Genomic DNA, 16498 nt, shown 5'->3' on the forward strand with positions numbered 1-16498 from the left:
GCCGCCCAGCCGTCCGTCCGTCCATCCGTTCACACACCTCCGTCGTGCCTGCTGTCTGGCCGTTACAGGCGGGGCTGCGGGAATGCTTCTGTACCCGTATGTCTTGCACTTTGGTGCAAATACATACTTTTTTTTTAAGATTTTATCTATTTATTCATGAGACACAGAGAGAGAGAGGCAGAGACACAGGCAGAGGGAGAAGCAGGCTCCATGCAGGGAGCCCACCGAGGACTTGATCCCGGGTCTTGGGGACCACGCCCTGAGCCCCCGGGCGGTCCTGGTGCAAATATCTGGAGGGTAAATTACTAGAGGTGCAGCTGCTGGAAGGACATGTAGGTTTGAGGTTTTGAGCCGTGAGGCCAAGTGGGGCCTTTGTCCAGGAGAGCGTGCTGAGGTGCGCTCCCCCCAGGACACCGAGGGCTGGGCCGTGGGCAGACAGAGGCATTTTACTGGCTGGTGATTTGAGAACCCCGTTTCGGCGCCGCTTTTCCTTAGCAGCCAGTTCCCAGGGAGCGAGTCCCTCCACCCTGTCCCCCAACCGGCCGAGACAGCTTGGCACAGTGGAAGGCACGGGGCAGGGGAGCCGGTGGGCTGGGCCCAGTCGAGTCTATTCCTTCTGGGTAAAGCATGTGGTCCTGGTGTCACTTTGCTCACCCTTCAGTGAAGCCAGTGTCCCCCAGCTGCAGGGAGCAGGACGCTGTGCCTGCCCGAGTGCTCGGCCCCCTCGGCCTCCCCGGTACCGCAGTCCGTCACCCATCAGGATGGGCTGTGGTGTGGCCGGGGCTCCTGGGCACGGCCTGCGTGGGCAGCACCAATGCCTGGTGGGACTGGGGCTGATGTGCAGCCTGTTGTATTGAGCCGAGCTCACTGCCTCCCCGCCAGGGAGCCCCCCAGCCGCAGCCTTGTGCTCTGGGGGCAGTGGAGGCCTTGAGGGCCGCGGGGCCCGGCTCCAGGTCAGGACTGAATGGCCAATGGGCGACACTGGGTAGTCTGGCCCTCGGTGGCAGGAGGCGTCCCCAGCCCCTGGAGCTCCTGGGTCACACCCCAGCCAGCACCCGACTGGTGTCTCAGCTCCACCTGGAGCTCCATGTTGGTGGCCACGGAGGGAGCGACACGGGAGGGGAAGAGAAGCAGGGGTGTGAGTGGGGCAATCACATGCCTCCTGCTCCTGGGTGCCCGAGCAGCTGCCTCTGCGGGTCCCAGCCCAGGAGGTCCGAGGACGTGCAGGCCGGTGCACCTCGGGCCGCAGCTGTGGCCACCAGGTGCTGAGTGGCCTCACGTGCCCCGGGGACGCCCGGCTCCTCACACCGACAGAGCCCTGCTCCCCTTGCGCAGGAAGGGAAAACCGTCTAAGAGGTCCTGCCAGTAATTTCAGCTGCGAAGGAGGATAACCCGGAGCGTGATGCCAACCAAAGTATTTTTAGCGGAGGGAAAGGGCACCCAAACCCGCCCAGCCACCCTGTGAGTGCACAGAAGGAGAACTTTGGACTTGGTTTCTTAAACGTTAATGATTTGCTATGAAGACGTGAAGGGCGTTGAGTGATATGTAAAGGGTTGGACATCTGGCCCCTGCATAGGGTTTTCCCCTGATTTGCCTGCGACACCTTTGTTCCAGAAACCCATTCTGCTGTTAGGTCATCCATCTGTCGTTCATTCATTCCCAGACGTTCATGGCGTGCCTGCAGGATGCTGGGTATTGTGCTCCAGTGGACACTGGGGAGCAAGGCAGCGGTGTCCCCAACCTCCCGTGTGGCCTGCAGGGGCAGGAAGGGAGGACTTGAAATGAGGCGCTTACATGCAGGCAATAATCACGACCGATCGAAGCCCAGACCTCTGGTTCTCTCTGATTCCTCTTTGTACACGGGCACCCCAGAGCCTCTATGACGTTGGGGTCCCCCCGAGGCAGAGTGGTTGGCCCTGACCCTGGTAAACGGGAGTGAGGTAGTGGAAGGAAGGAATGGGCGGGCTGGATTCCACGGGGACCCCGGAAGCCCCGAGAACACGGCCCCATGCGATCCCAGGGACAGGAGACTTCCTTGGCGCCCACCCACCGGCTCCTGGGTGAGGCTTGCCGCCCGAGACACGGGGACGACTCGGGGACTCCACGGGCTTCGGGGGAAGTGAATGGCACTCGCGTTTGGGGTGGGACGACGCCGTTGAGCGCAGCGGTGGCTGGGATCACCCGGAGCCAGAGGGATGCGACACGGGTCATCAGGTGTCTGCCCGGGGCGGCGGATCCAGGGGTGGCATCTGCCCCCAGGCAGGGCTCCGGATTAACGCTGTCTCAGGGCCAAACAGCGTAAATAAATCCCTCTTCTCCGCAAGATCCTGGGGTGCGTCCTGTGCGCCCAAGTCTTTCCAAGATAAGCACACCATGTCCTTACGTGACGTGATGCCTGCCTGCCTTTTTTTTTTTTTTTTAATTCTTCTCATCCCCCCGGTTCTCCCATTAAACTGAAGGTGGCCCAACCGCACAGATGTGGAAAGGCGCCACTGCGCGGGTGACGTCCTGGAGCTGCCGTGCTGGGCTGAGAGTTCTGAAATTCAGTGACGCTGATGACATAAACTGGCTTTTTCATCGTGCGCTTTAGATCTGGGGCGTGGTCTCCTTTGACAGAAATTTCTCTCCCTTAGATCCTTATGTAACAGGCATCACATTGTAAGTTCCTGTAGCTTGACCCTTCTTTAAAGGCAGGAGTAGCCTGGAACAGACCCATTCGCAGTTAACGTCGAGGCCCCTTTACAACCAAACCAAAATCTAGCGTCTCTTCGGCCAGTTTCTGTGTCACGTACATGAGGTGCTGATTCAAATCTTGCTCTTCCAACGCCTGGGGGCTCAGTGGTTGCACGTCCGCCTTTGGCCCAGGGTGTGATCCTGGAGTCCTGGGATCGAGTCCCGCATCGGGCTCCCTGCATGGACCCTGCTTCTCCCTCTGCCTGGGTCTCTGCCTCTCTCCCTGGGTCTCTCCTGTATAAATAAATAAAGTCTTAAAAATAATAATAAAATAAAATTTTGTCCTTTCTTTTAGGAAAATATTACTTTTATGATAACTACTTTGACCTGCCAGGAGCTCTGCTGTGTGCCAGAGTGGTGGACTCTCTGACAAAGGTGAGCAGGGACTCGTTTCTCAGGAATTATGACCGGTGTTCAGTCATATGTCGGAGGACTTACTCATGGATGTCTTTTGAGTTGGGATTGAACTCAGTTTCCTCTTTGTGATACTAGAAGTGACTGAGGAAGAAACACGTGGAGAATTTGGTCACGTGTTTTGGGAAAATTAAATAGCCGGGACCGTTTCCCCAGGAAAGATGATAAACCTCTTTCCCAGCAGAGGGTGCACGTGTCTAAAAAGAAAATACAGACCTCACAGCTGGAAAGGGTATTTTCTTGGTTTCATTAGCAGATTAAAAAAAAAAAATGATCGAGAGACTTCCACCTGTTCTTACGCATTCTGCATAAGGCAAAATTTTAAAAAATGAGATGAAGTTTTTAAATTCATCATTTTGACCAGTTCGACGCGTGTAGACGTTCCGTTTATAGAATTTGCGTGTCCTTAGGTCTGAAGACCTGGGAACAGACACCAGTTTTATGTCAGAATTATTCTTCTGTTTTGCACGTCATTTAAAATCCTAAGGATCAAAAATAATAATAATAATAAAATATAAAATAATAAAATAAAATAAAATAAAATCCTAACGATCGTGTCCGTAATAGAACACGCATGATCGATTACTCTTGAACCAGAATTAGTCGTGTGTTCGTGGAAGTCTCCACGGAGCTGTAATTTTCGTACGTTTGTAGAAGTCGTTATTAACGTGAGATGGAGACGGTTTTTCATCCATAGCGACTTCAGGCGAGCGTATTAGTCTTCAAATAACTCAGCGCTGGTACAGGTACACGTACCTGGTAGTCTGTTTAGGTAGGACGCTGATTAGCGATTACGTTTCCAAGGAAGCAAGGCACTGTGGGGTTACGTGTTTCAACGTAATATTTGTTTGCACCCCGGTTTAAAGAAATCTAAATAAAAACGGTTAATGTTTTGGATTTGGAACCTCCATCATCTCTTCTAGAGAGATTTGCTGTTCTTTTTTATTGAAATCAGGTGAATGCGCTGAATTCTAAAGAGCCAGCTTTTGGGGCTTCAGGGCTTATGGCTTCGTAGCCCCACAGATGCCGTAGTACAGGAGGTGGCACATTCTGAGATCTCAAAAGCTGTGACACTGTAGACTCAGTCCTGTGTTTAATATATATGATTTTGACTTTATAGTAAGCAGAAATTTCTATTTTATTTGGGTTAAATGAGCTGTATTACCATTTAGTTATATGCGTGTGTGTATATACGTATAGCAGTGATTTTCTTAAAGATTTCTCTTTTTAAAGTCGCATTCAAGCACTGAGTTTTTTCATCTGTTATCTTTTCTACAATGTGAGTCCCGATTTTAGATTACAGTAATATTGCAGTTGCTTGCTGTGTTTTTAGCTGTGCTCAAAAGCAGAAGCATTATATGTGTTAACATTTGGGATTTTCTTTTTTTTTTTTTTTTTTTTAGCAGAACAATGGTCAGAAAACATTTGACTTTTGGAAGGATATAGTTGCTGGTATACAACACAATTATAAAATGTCGGCTTTTAAGGGTGAGTCCTATGAGGGGGACCTTCTCATGTTCGTTAAACGCCGTGCGCTTGTGAGTTACTTGGAAGTTGCCTGTTTTGTCATGTTCCTCGACTAGGACTTGGTTTTATCAAAATTTTGCTACGAGGTTGGCACTGCTTACGTTTTAAGGGGCTCTTTTATTCGCGTCGGCCTCGTGGCCACAATGGCCAGCGCTGTGGGCTGTGCTGTTTTACGTGCCTGCCTCCGGGGGGTGGCGGGTGCCCCGGAGCTGAGGTCCCCGTCTGCCGCGGCCGGCCTGGGAGTGGGGCTTGCTCACACCTGGAAGTGTTGGTACAGCAGCTGGAGACGGAGGGGGAGTGAGAGAAGCGGGCTGGGGACTCCGAAGGGACAGGGGTCGGGCCAGGCTGCACGCCGGGTGTCCCAGCTGCGGTGCGGGCTTGCTGGGGCCCCTCGGAGGCTACGTCTGAGGAGTAGGGGGATGGGGCGCCTCCATCGGGGGTACCCCGGGCGCCCGAACCAGGCTGCAGCCGTCCAGCCCGTGGACCGAGGGGTGCCGAGAGCGGCGTTTCTCAGCTTTTGATTTGACATCAACCCGCTTGCTTCCCTTTAACGTAATTCATCAAAATAATCCTAAATATTATGACTAAAAACACGTCAAGGCAATAAATAGTAACTGCAGAATATTTTTTCAAGTTACCTATTTCTCTGCTGCCCGCTTCTGTCCTTCCCTGAAGAGATCACTGCTTTGGGGACATGGCGGGACTTTTCTGTCCCCGGTCGCCGGCTCTGGACCGGGGCTGGCAGGTCCCCTGTGGTCCTGCCAATCGATGCCTATGCGCCGGGGGCGTGTGGCACTGCCGTCCCCAGTAGACGGCCGTGTCCGTGACCGCTCTAAGCGCCACCCCCCCCCCCGTTTCGCTGTCTTACTTCTGTTAGCTTCGTAGAACGAAAAGCCTTAAAAGAACGATTGAGAATAGCAAATCGCTGTTCTCGAATAAACTCAGCACAAAAATCTGTTGATGTGATTTTATTGCATCGTAAATAAGGTAAAACAGTTCATGCTTTAGTAAGTGAGGCACAGCTTCAAAGTTTTAAGCAGCAATATAAAAATACAGTACAGAGCATAAATAAATTACATCTTTTCCTTCCTAGCCAGATTCGGAAACCCTCGGCAGTAGCTATGATTTCACGAGGATGGGAGACTCGAGGTCCATAGGGCAATGGTCTGTAAACCCACAAAATCCTGTTCCGTAAGACTCGACAGGGAGTCAGGTTAATCACACTCATATTAAATAAAGAAGATAGGTCAGACACCGATTTCCAAGTTGTGACAGGCACATGGAGAGCTTTTCTACAGTCACAGAAAAGCGTGAAAAGGTTCGTGGCTGAAGCACCCTGCCTCCCAGATCAATGGTGACATCACCTTTTGGCTCCTCGTCAGGGCTCTAACAAGTCCTAGGCACCTGTGTCCTCGAACAGATCTTGACGAAGGGGCTGGTAAGCCCTTGGGTAACGCAGCATCAGGAAGGATCTTGGGGCCTACCGTGTCTTTTACATTTGAATATTCAAGTATTTGAGTTCTACAAAGATAGGATACCCTCTGAATGGTTCCTACAAGGTTTCCTGTTAATCGGCAGAAACAGGCTTATTTTTTTTTTTAAGTGCTGAATTTCTGATACCGAATTTAATGACATAACTTAGCGTCACATTTTAGGGTTCCTTGGTGATCATTTTACTTTTTTTTTTTTTACCCTACTAGGACTTTGAGGTTGAAATGTTTAAATACTGAAGGAGTTCACAGAAAACTTTATAGTCTTGGGACCACTGACTAGAAATTCAAGAGGGTCTTCACATATTCTTTACCATTGCTGCCCGCTTTTCCAGCAGGAGAATGGGTTGGTCTGAAAGCTCACATCTGTATTTGGAAAGTTAAAACGGGTCACTTTTTGGCCTACGTCCATATGCATTTTGTGGGGCGCAGCGGAATTGGGGAATGCCTCGTCAAGCAGATTTACGTGAGCTCGGTTGGGAATACGCTCACATTGGTGCCACCAGGAACCCTGAGAAAGAGGAGTGGACGTACTGGGAGGAGTACAGCCCGTTCGATCCCGTGTTGGGCAGCTGGAGCCACACCTGGTCGTTCTCCGTGAGCTCGAGCACGGCGCTCCCCGAAGCCTGATCCAGGTAGCCCTTGGTGTATTCGTCGTAGGTGTACATCACAGGGGTGCCGTTCTTATAGAGGCCCACCCAAACGTGGGTGCTTTTCACATGCACGTGGTAGGAGAAATAGTATGTTCCTGGGATCTGGCAGGTGAAGATTCCAGTTCTTGGGTCATAATGCTGTTGCTTGTTATACAAGATCTTATCAAATGGGATGGGAATACCCACGGCCGGATAAGCTTTGGAGAGGATGACAGTGAACGCAGACATCGGCATTCCTGTTACTCCCTGGTGGGCGCTAACGAAAGGCTGTTGGCCTGCCTTTATGAAGCCCTCAGACGAGGCCGCTTGGCCCGGGGGGCCCGGGGGGCCTGGGGGACCTGGGAGGCCAGGCTCTCCAGCGTGGCCTCTCGGACCCGGAGGCCCTGGTGGCCCAGTGGGACCATTAAGCCCCTTAGTTGCCACGCCAGCTGGGCCAGGGGGACCTGGAATTCCTGGATCCCCTTTAGATCCAGGGAATCCGGGAATGCCTGGCGGCCCAATGGGGCCTCTGGTTCCTGGGATTCCAGGAGCACCTCTTGGACCAGTCTCACCATTGTGTCCAGGCGTTCCCTTAGCGCCTGCCGGGCCCACGGGGCCTGGAAGACCAGGAGACCCTCTGAGTCCAGCATCACCTTTAGGGCCCGGTAACCCTGAGTTTCCCTTAGGACCACTGCTGCCTGGTTCTCCGGGGTACCCCGGTTTTCCATCTAACCCAGAGGAACCCCTTTCTCCCTTTGCCCCAGGGTGTCCTGCAGGCCCCACTGGCCCCATCTCACCTTTAGGGCCTGGAATCCCTTGGTTGCCTGGGATGCCTTTTGGTCCTTGGGGTCCCATATTTCCGGGAGGTCCAGTCAGACCTGGTTCCCCGGGATGACCTGCCGGGCCTTGTTCCCCTTTAGCACCTGGACTTCCTGGAAGGCCAATGGGTCCTCTTTGTCCCTTTAGGCCTGGCAACCCCGGTTTCCCGAAGCCAGGAGCCCCTGGGGACCCAGCTATTCCGGGAGCGCCAGGGTGACCTTTTGTCCCAGGAATCCCTGGCTGGCCTGGGGCTCCTGGGGCTCCTGGCTTCCCAGTGCCTTCTGGTCCTCGTTCCCCGGGAGGACCTTGGGGGCCTGGTGGGCCAGCTGCTCCCCTCTCTCCTGGAAAGCCCCGATCACCTTTGATGCCTGGCTGTCCTGGAAAGCCAGTTTCACCTCTTTTTCCCACTCCAGGTGGGCCCGGGGGTCCCAGGGGACCCTGAGGGCCAGGAGGGCCTCTCTCACCTGGGCGTCCAGGAGCGCCATATCCTGTTTCCCCTTTCTGTCCATGCACACCAGGGACTCCTGGTGCCCCCTTTTCTCCTGGAAAGCCCCTGGGTCCTGGGGCTCCCATAGGTCCCTGTTGTCCAGGTTTTCCTGGAATAGTAATTCCAGCTGGGCCGGGGCTTCCGGGTGGCCCTGGTGGGCCCCGTGGTCCCGGTAAACCAGCTGGTCCAATATCTCCTTTTGGTCCAGATGGTCCTTTTGACCCTGGTTTTCCTGGCAGTCCTGGCAAACCTGGCTTCCCAGTGGCCGATGGTCCCGGTGGGCCAGGCAACCCCGGCTCTCCTTGGGGTCCAGGACTTCCGTGGCCTGGTTTTCCTGGTGGTCCTGATGGCCCTGGGTGCCCTCGAGGTCCAGCGGGGCCTTGTGGACCAGGAATACCTTGCTCTCCTCTTACTGATACACCTAAAAGACATCCCCGATAGAGAGAGAGAGAGAGAGGAAGAGAGAGATGATTAGTAATGACATCACACCATCAACCAGTCCATTTTGGCACACTAGTCTGAAATGGTTTCAGATCATACATTTTAGCGTATTTAAAAACACTGCCAGCGGGGATGGTGTCAAAAGACCACTGGCTACCGTGATACTTGCTTTACATTCTATTATCCATGAAAATAAACCAGGCTTGAAGAATTCATCTAGAATAGTGGTACAGTGGAGATATTTACCCCATTCATATTTGGAAAATCATCTACCTTGAGAGGAAAGGGGAAAAAGGTATATGACAGGAAAGGAACAAAAAGACAAATGCAGAATAAATGGGAAGACATTTAAGAACTATAGTATTTTTCTCTCAAAAGCTGTCCTATAAGACCTCAGTGAGGGATGCAGTTGATTCTAACGCACATCTTCCCCAGCCCTGCCGAACGCAGTGTAGACTGAGGCTGATTTTTTTCACCCTCAGGACATGCCATGAGCTCCTACGTTCTCCTGCAAGTGACTTAACATTGAAACAGAGAGCGGGTTAGAAGCAATGGGCAAGGTATATAAAATAGTATTGAAACGCTTATCTAAAGCCATCTTTGGTTAACACACATAGGTACTGTTGATTTCAGAGAGCTGTGGGTTCATGTGTTTTTTTGTTTTTGGGGGGGTTTTGTGGTTTAATATTTTATTGAGGGGTGAGAGGCAGGGAGAGGTGGGGGGCAGCTACAGCGGCCCCAGCCCCACCAGGGGGAACAGACCTCCCCACCCCCCGCCCCCCTGTGGGTTCATTTGAACCAAATACTTCTACTGATGTTATGTATTCAGTTCAGAAATCACTTATTTGCTGCCTGTGATATAAAAGGACTCTTGGGCACAAGTGTGGGGATGCACAAGACCCATCTTAGAGGAGCTTCAGTCTCAAAGGGAGTAACACAAGGGTCTGTGCATTAAGAAGTGTCCAGTGTCTTGGTTGTAGTCAAAGGCGGGATTTACCGGAACACTCTGGTATTAGGATGTATAATTGAGGGAATATTACCATGTCAGTCTTCAGGCAGCAATCATCATAAGCATCTCTTAGAAGGTACTTTCTTTCTCAGAGAAATTCTTTAATTGCTAGCAAAAATGGTAATAATTGTGATTTAAATGTCTGTTTGCAGAATTCATATTAAAACCATGCTCTATTTAATAGATTTCAGGAAGATAGATGAAATCCCTGCGTATCCTACTTAGGTTTTGTTGGAAAATGGTTCTCCGTTACAGTAGTTTTAGCAAATGGCCTAAGTATTGAATGATTTGGTCAAAACCCTGAAAATGACTTATGGCTATGACTTGAGCCACATCTTTTTTGTACAAAAGTGATTAGTGTATTTAAAATTTGTCCAAATCTTTAATGGCTTTAGAAATCAGAATGAATTCTAAATGAATCAGAATGAATTCTAATTCTATTGGAATTAATATTAAATGAATGGTAAATTGCCTTTGAGAACATATGCTTATGGGTATAGTTCACAGTTACTATTAATTGTTGGTACATTATTATATTTAAAAAATCTTTCAGGTTAACTGGCATGTAAGGAGTAGTCAGCCAACAGTAGTTGCTAATATTATTCTGTTGGGTAGAGATATTCCTGATATTTAAAATACATTTGGTGACAAATGAAATATAAAATACACAGGAGAATCATTAATAGATCTGCTAAAATAGGAAAATCATTTTAGACTGAATATTTGTATTTTATACTAATTAGAGTTATATTTCATTCTGTAAATATTTAAACATATGGAGCTTTATTCACCCATGGATTTTCAATAAGAAAATCTGGAAGTCAGGAAGAAGACTATGAGAAAAATTAATTTATGGAAAAGATCTCAATATACTCATCTACATCATTGATAGATTGACGTTTTAGTGTACATGTATTACATATCTACAGGCTGTAAAGGGTTGTAATATATTACAAATAGAATAGATGAATAAATAGGATATAAAACAGCACATTTTTTTTTCAAATGCAAACTATGTTAGATTGGGGTTTGCCTCAACATCGGGCTCCCTGCATGGAGCCTGCTTCTCCCTCTGCCTGTGTCTCTGCCTCCCTCTCTGTCTCATGAATAAATAAATAAAATCTTTTTTAAAAAAATAGCCAAGATTATGCAGTTAAGTAAGGTGGGAAAATAGAAATATTTTTAACCTTCTACGAGTGGTACATGTGATTTTTAATTCAAGACTGTTTCATATGATCTTAGTAAACTATAAAAAGTCTGAATTTGTGATCATAGAGAGTGTAGCCGGTGATGCATGTCCTAGCATTTCACATTGCCATTCATCACTTCAAGGAAAGTAGTAGTTTTCCTTATATCTCTTATTCTTTCTTTCAGAACTTTCCTTTTTTCTCATATTTTACTTGTATTCTGAAGCATTCAAGAGTTTTCATTACCTGCCCATGTGTTTATTTTTAAACATTAAGCTGCCTTTCATGAAATGTTTTAAATTTCATCTTTCTTTTTAAGGAGATAATTTGCTGAAAAGGATGGTCTCCAGAAGCAGTCTTTATATAAAGTTCATAGCAAATATCCTTAGCATTATTGGCAAAGTAAAACATGTGACTATAATGCAAAAATACTAAGGGAAGGAAATTTGAATCCTACAATCCATTCAGATGATTCAGGCTAATGCAGTAGACGTTTTACAGGTAGTTTGCGTCAGGTGTCATTCAAATGTGAGATCTAATCATAATCATGGCCCTGCTTTGAGGATCTGTTAGTCGTGTACATACATCCTCTCAGTTCTCTTCACAATATCTGAGAAAGCTGAACAGCTGGGGAATAGACTCAAGAACAAAGCTGAAACGTCTCCAAGGCGGCCCCACCAGTCCTCCCCCAGTGTGAGGAGGTGGAGAAGCCCCAGGAGCACAGCCAACACCTGAGTACCTTACAGTATTAATTCACTTAAACTTCGTACCGGCCCTTTGAGATAGCTGCTGCTGCTTTTAGGAGGGAGGAAACTAAGGCACAGAGAGGACCAGTGACTTACCTGAGGCCCCACAGGTAGTACAAGGCAGTGAAGAGTGTGTACTTGACCAAACCATATAAACCATATAAAAATGTATAAATCATTAGGAAAGCTGGTGCTTCCTTGGCCTATCAAATTTCTTGGAAAGGCATTAGATTTTATTTAATAACTAAGACTCAATCTTGTATATATTTGTGGGCCAGCCGAATCGGTTGTACAAGTAAACAGTGGCGAAGCATTTAGATATCTAAAGCTGCTACTCTCTTTATGTAATTGGCAGTTATTTCTAGTTAAGACATTGTAAGCTTCATTAATCTGTATTGGATTAATATTTTCTAGATTATGGGTAGTTATTTGTGCAAAAGCGTCATTTGAGGGAAGAATTTTCCCCACACAAAAGTTCTTAATGTTCTCCAGGCACATCTTTATACTCTGCTCACTATGTAAAGGACACCAATGTTCTTGAGTGGACCTACTTTTTCCATAAATCGTTTTAATATTTTGAGCAAACTCAGGAGTTTGAAAATAATTTAGCACCCAATAGTTAAAAAGCATTTTGCTAAAGAGACCATTAAGATTGTAGAAAGCAATAACCAGTTAGTTAGTACAGCAAAATATATAAAGTTTACCTTTACTCTTTATGGCATAGGGAATGAAGAACTGTGTCTTGGTGTTGGGTGGTGGTGGTGGGCCTTTTATGCCCGTAGGTGTTTGGTATCGCTCAGCATAAAATTCTCCATGAACCAGGTTCAAGGACATTAGCAGCAAAAGGGCTGTTTGTGGCAGCATGTTCTCAGATGGATTCTGAAAAGGAAAAGAATAATTTCTTGTTAGTGACCTGTTTCATTTGTCTGATGTTGGACAGATGAATTCTTAATTTTATTAACTACCTTTTTTTACTTTGTCCTGTTCTTAATAGATTTCATAAACCAGAATTAAAAATTTTTCTTTACATGGATATATGACTTAGTTCTTAGTGGAAACCACATTGCAAGTAATCAAGTAAAACTGAAGTGACTTTTAGAGAAGAAACACAGAAACCACAATTGGATGCCTGTATTAATAACTCAAGATCTTTAACATAGGTTAAAATATCCAGTAGTTTCAAAATAAACTAGGACATGATTTTACAGATATGGTTTTATTAGGACTCTTTTTGTATAGACTAACACAGATTAGACTTTCTGAGTACACTTCAGTGGAAACCCATTTTTTTTAAATGACAAAAAAAAAAATTAGTTAATTTATCAAGGCTTCTTCTGAAACAAGCTAACATGGAAGTCAAGCAGAGCGTCAAGTCCTAGACTTACCGGGGTGCTGGGAGTTCCTGGAGGTGGTTTCCTGACAGCTCTCGGAGCCCTCCTGTGTCCAGGTGAGCAGAAGGTACCCTCTCCACGGCTGTCCTGCAGTATTTATACTGTTTCTCCCTTACTTCATGAGGTTGCCCTGAGCTTAAGCTCCTCCCCCGAGAGGTGGAGAGTACTAATTATAGTGGAAAGTTCTATTGGGCAGGCAGACAAGATCAGGTTGGGCTCTCTTTCCTTGTTTTCTTATGGAAAAATAAACTCTTTGTCTTAAATACATATTAATAGTTTTAACCATGCACCATCTTTTTCTGAGATTTTATTTTGAAAGTTATTACTCCGATGTTTAGGTTGGTTCATGATGAGATGACAATACACCCTTTGTATATCTGAAAGGAGATTCTTGTGTTATTTGGTTGAAAATATTTGGTTGTATATAAAAGTAGGAAAGGAAGTCTTTTTTTTTGTTTTGTTTTGTTTTTGGAGGGGGGGGAGTGTGGATTTAAACCATCATCTAAATTCTTCACTTAGGACGTAAAGCCAACAATGTGTCCTATTAATGTTCCTAAATTTTTATGCAAGTAGCTTACCCCAATTCTTACTTATTTTTGAGCTTGAAAAGAACAATTAAAATGTAGTTATGTTGTTTTATACCTTAGATTTTAGTGTAAGTCCTCAGACATTAATAAGAGAAATTTTAAATATTTTAGTATCTATTTCAGTTTTTACATATTAAATGTTTTAAAGTGTTCAGGCAGAGGCAAGATATCCATGAATTTGACAGTAAAGTTAGCAATATAATTACCCTGAAGGATTTAGATTCTTTATTTACAACACTACAGTATGTTCAGTAAATCGCTTCAAGTTTTATTGCTTAATTTTGGATTTTACTTTAAAGTTGCAGTAGGAGTACAAAAGCCTTAATAACTGATAATGTCATATCATGTCTAATTAAATAAGATTGTTGTGTTCATTTCAGAAGAAAAAAATTCTCCAAACTTTGCTTTCAGCTTTTTAAAAATCCCAGTGGCTTACCTTACAGTTTCCTTCAGGAATCTTGATTCAGCTCAATTAGAAACACAGATGAAAGTAAACATTATCATGGTCATTTTCAATGGTTAGAATTCTTAACAATATCAGGACTCTTAAAGTCAGTTTTCAGGATCGTAAAAAATTTAATGTAACAGAAAGTCAAGAGACCAAATTCTGTATCTTATTTAATTCCATTGTTTTGGAGCTAAATTAAATCAACTGTGCAGGTAAAGTAGGTGAGAAGGAAAATTCTGTAACAGGCATAGATACAACATTTTTAAAACCTCTGCAGAATTAGAGGGGAATGGTTTTGGGACTGATTGATAACTGAAATAATTCAGTGTTTCACCAGTGGATGAAATAAAGGTTTGCTCTTTTTCTTATCCTTTCTCTTCCCTGCATATAATTTTCGGTATTTTTTTAGACTAAGCCTCTTATAGAAATGTAAATGGGTAGCTCACCTTACTGACTGGCCTTTCTCCTAACTCTTTTATTTTATTTTTTTTAAAGATTTTATTTATACATGAGAGACACACACACATGGGGGTGGGTGGCAGAGACACAGGCAGAGGGAGAAGCAGGCCCCATGCAAGGAGCCTGATGCGGGACTCGATCCCGGGACCCCGGGGTCGTCCTGGGCCAAAGGCAGGCGCTAAACCGCTGAGCCCCCCAGGGATTCCCTAACTCTCTTTTATTTTTTTTTTCCTAACTCTCTCTTTTATTTAAACCTTTCATTGGTGCCATGTATTAAAACCTATAACATCCTATATGTCTATATGAATATTCATAGATACTTATGAAATACGACTTTTATGTCAGTTGAGATTAATAGGAGAATTCAAAAATTTATATTCTAATCATTCTTTCATCATTTGGAGAATGTCTGTGAACAGCTTTTGTGATTATATCGTGTGCTGTGCTATGTCTGTAAGATCCCACAAAAGATCAGTGAGAAAAATGCCTACCCTCCATCTATTTGTGGCTCATTTGGATAAGATTTTGAAAAAAGCAGGTGAGGTAATGTGGATGCTCTTGAAGGCTAAGCTGTAGAATTTTTTTTGTTTTGTTTTGAATTTGTTTTAAAAGGAATTATTACAAGTACATATTCTAGTATTTTTGTATGTGTATATGGATACACCCCCACACACCCACACCCTATTTGTTCGTAATTGAGACTGTTCCCCTGTTAGATACCCTTCGTGTGGAAGCACAGAAGAGTAAGTCTCAGCTCCTCACACTGTGCACCTGTGTCGCCCGTTTGCCCACCTGTGGCTACGCTGGCTATTTTCAGAGCTTCGCACCTCAAACTCTCTAGGTGTCTGTTACACAATGAAAAGGTTGGGCTCGGTTTCGAAGCTCCTCTCACCTTTAAAATTAGATTATTCTTGTGTTTGAGGTATTTTGCTGTTCCCCATGGTGAGACAGCGGGCTTGGCTCCGCTGAGTATCTATTAGAGACAAAGTCCATACCAGGAGGTCATATGCCTTCTTTTGGGGACATGTAAATACGTGTGGGTATTTGTCAATCTATATTCCCCTGTAACTTTGGAAAATGTGGTGTCTTTGTTGGATAAGGCTTGGACATTCAACCCTTTTCGCAAATAGTATACTTATTTCAGCACAGGGAATCTGAGTGCTGTTTGCTTTGTTAGTCACATTAGGAGCACTGTCTGGTCCAAAACAGATTGTAGAATCAGAATATTTGCTAGCCACACCCCGCCCAATTGTGTATTTAAAACTATTTTTATTCGGGGAGTTTACTTGTAGCTGTTTGAACCAACTCATCTGTGGCTTTCTGATGAAAACCTATTCCACTTAAAGCAGAAAGCCACGCTCTTGAAACTCAGTAACCTAAGTGAATTTTTACAATATCAAGTATGAATTTTTTTTTGCACATCTGCCATTTAGCTGCTCTGAGCTTCCCTATTCACTTTCACTACCCAGGGTCAGTCATTAATTCACCGAATTCTTTTTGAGTACCTCTGTGTGTCCAGCATGGGGATGAAAAGTGGGTGAATAACGTGCAGCCCCCACCCTTTCTGGGTTTGAACAGTGGTCCGCTGTCCGCCCCCACCCCGTCCTGCAGTCCTGAGGAACAGGACACAACCCTTCAGTGCTCCAGGTTCGGTGACATAGTAGTAGTTCAGAGACTCTGTTGTGCAAAAGCTCTTCAGGTGATCATGATGGACGCCTAAGTTGGAATGTCTTGGTCTGATACCAGTGTTCTGTTACCAGCTTGTTAATGCTACCTACATAATGTTTTGGTGGTTTTGTGCATATAGTTTTTGACTTTATTGTAGAAAATTTTAGTCTTATTTAGAAGTAGAGATTAGGGGCAGCCTGGGTGGCTCCCCGGTTTAGCACTGCTTTTAGCTCAGGGATTGATCCTGGAGACCTGGGATCGAGTCCCGCGTCAGGCTCCCTGCATGGAGCCTGCTTCTCCCTCTGCCTGTGTCTCTGCCTCTCTCTCTCTCTCTCTCTCTCTCATGAATAAATACATAAAATCTTAAAAAAAAAAAAGTAGAGATTAGGTATAGGGAGGGCCTAGGTACCCCTCACCCCATTTAAACTAATTTCAACTCCCTGTCACTCAGCTCTTCCA

The 16498-nt window shown here is 45.8% G+C and overlaps 2 protein-coding genes across 3 annotated transcripts in view; one reads left to right on the forward strand and one right to left on the reverse strand.

The window, feature by feature from the left end:
* The window catches only part of NT5DC1 (5'-nucleotidase domain containing 1), a 118955-nt gene that overhangs the window by 7521 nt on the left and 94936 nt on the right, over positions 1–16498 (forward strand). The window contains exons 5-6 of one of the 2 annotated variants that reach the window (XM_025444773.3): positions 3030–3109; positions 4552–4636. In XM_025444773.3, coding sequence (XP_025300558.3) covers positions 3030–3109; positions 4552–4636 — 165 coding nt within the window. The remainder of the gene's footprint in view (positions 1–3029; positions 3110–4551; positions 4637–16498) is intronic. The other variant, XM_025444775.3, reaches the window with a different exon arrangement.
* Positions 6282–13110, reverse strand: COL10A1 (collagen type X alpha 1 chain). Its single transcript, XM_025444772.3, has 3 exons — positions 12872–13110; positions 12191–12365; positions 6282–8524 (listed from the first exon to the last, which is right to left on the reverse strand). Exons 2-3 carry the CDS (start codon positions 12348–12350, stop codon positions 6654–6656), a joined length of 2031 nt encoding a protein of 676 aa, XP_025300557.2. The 5' UTR covers positions 12351–12365; positions 12872–13110; the 3' UTR covers positions 6282–6653.

The sequence above is a fragment of the Canis lupus genome, chromosome 12 (assembly GCF_003254725.2).
Source record: "Canis lupus dingo isolate Sandy chromosome 12, ASM325472v2, whole genome shotgun sequence".
In the NCBI taxonomy this organism is placed as follows: domain Eukaryota; kingdom Metazoa; phylum Chordata; class Mammalia; order Carnivora; family Canidae; genus Canis; species Canis lupus.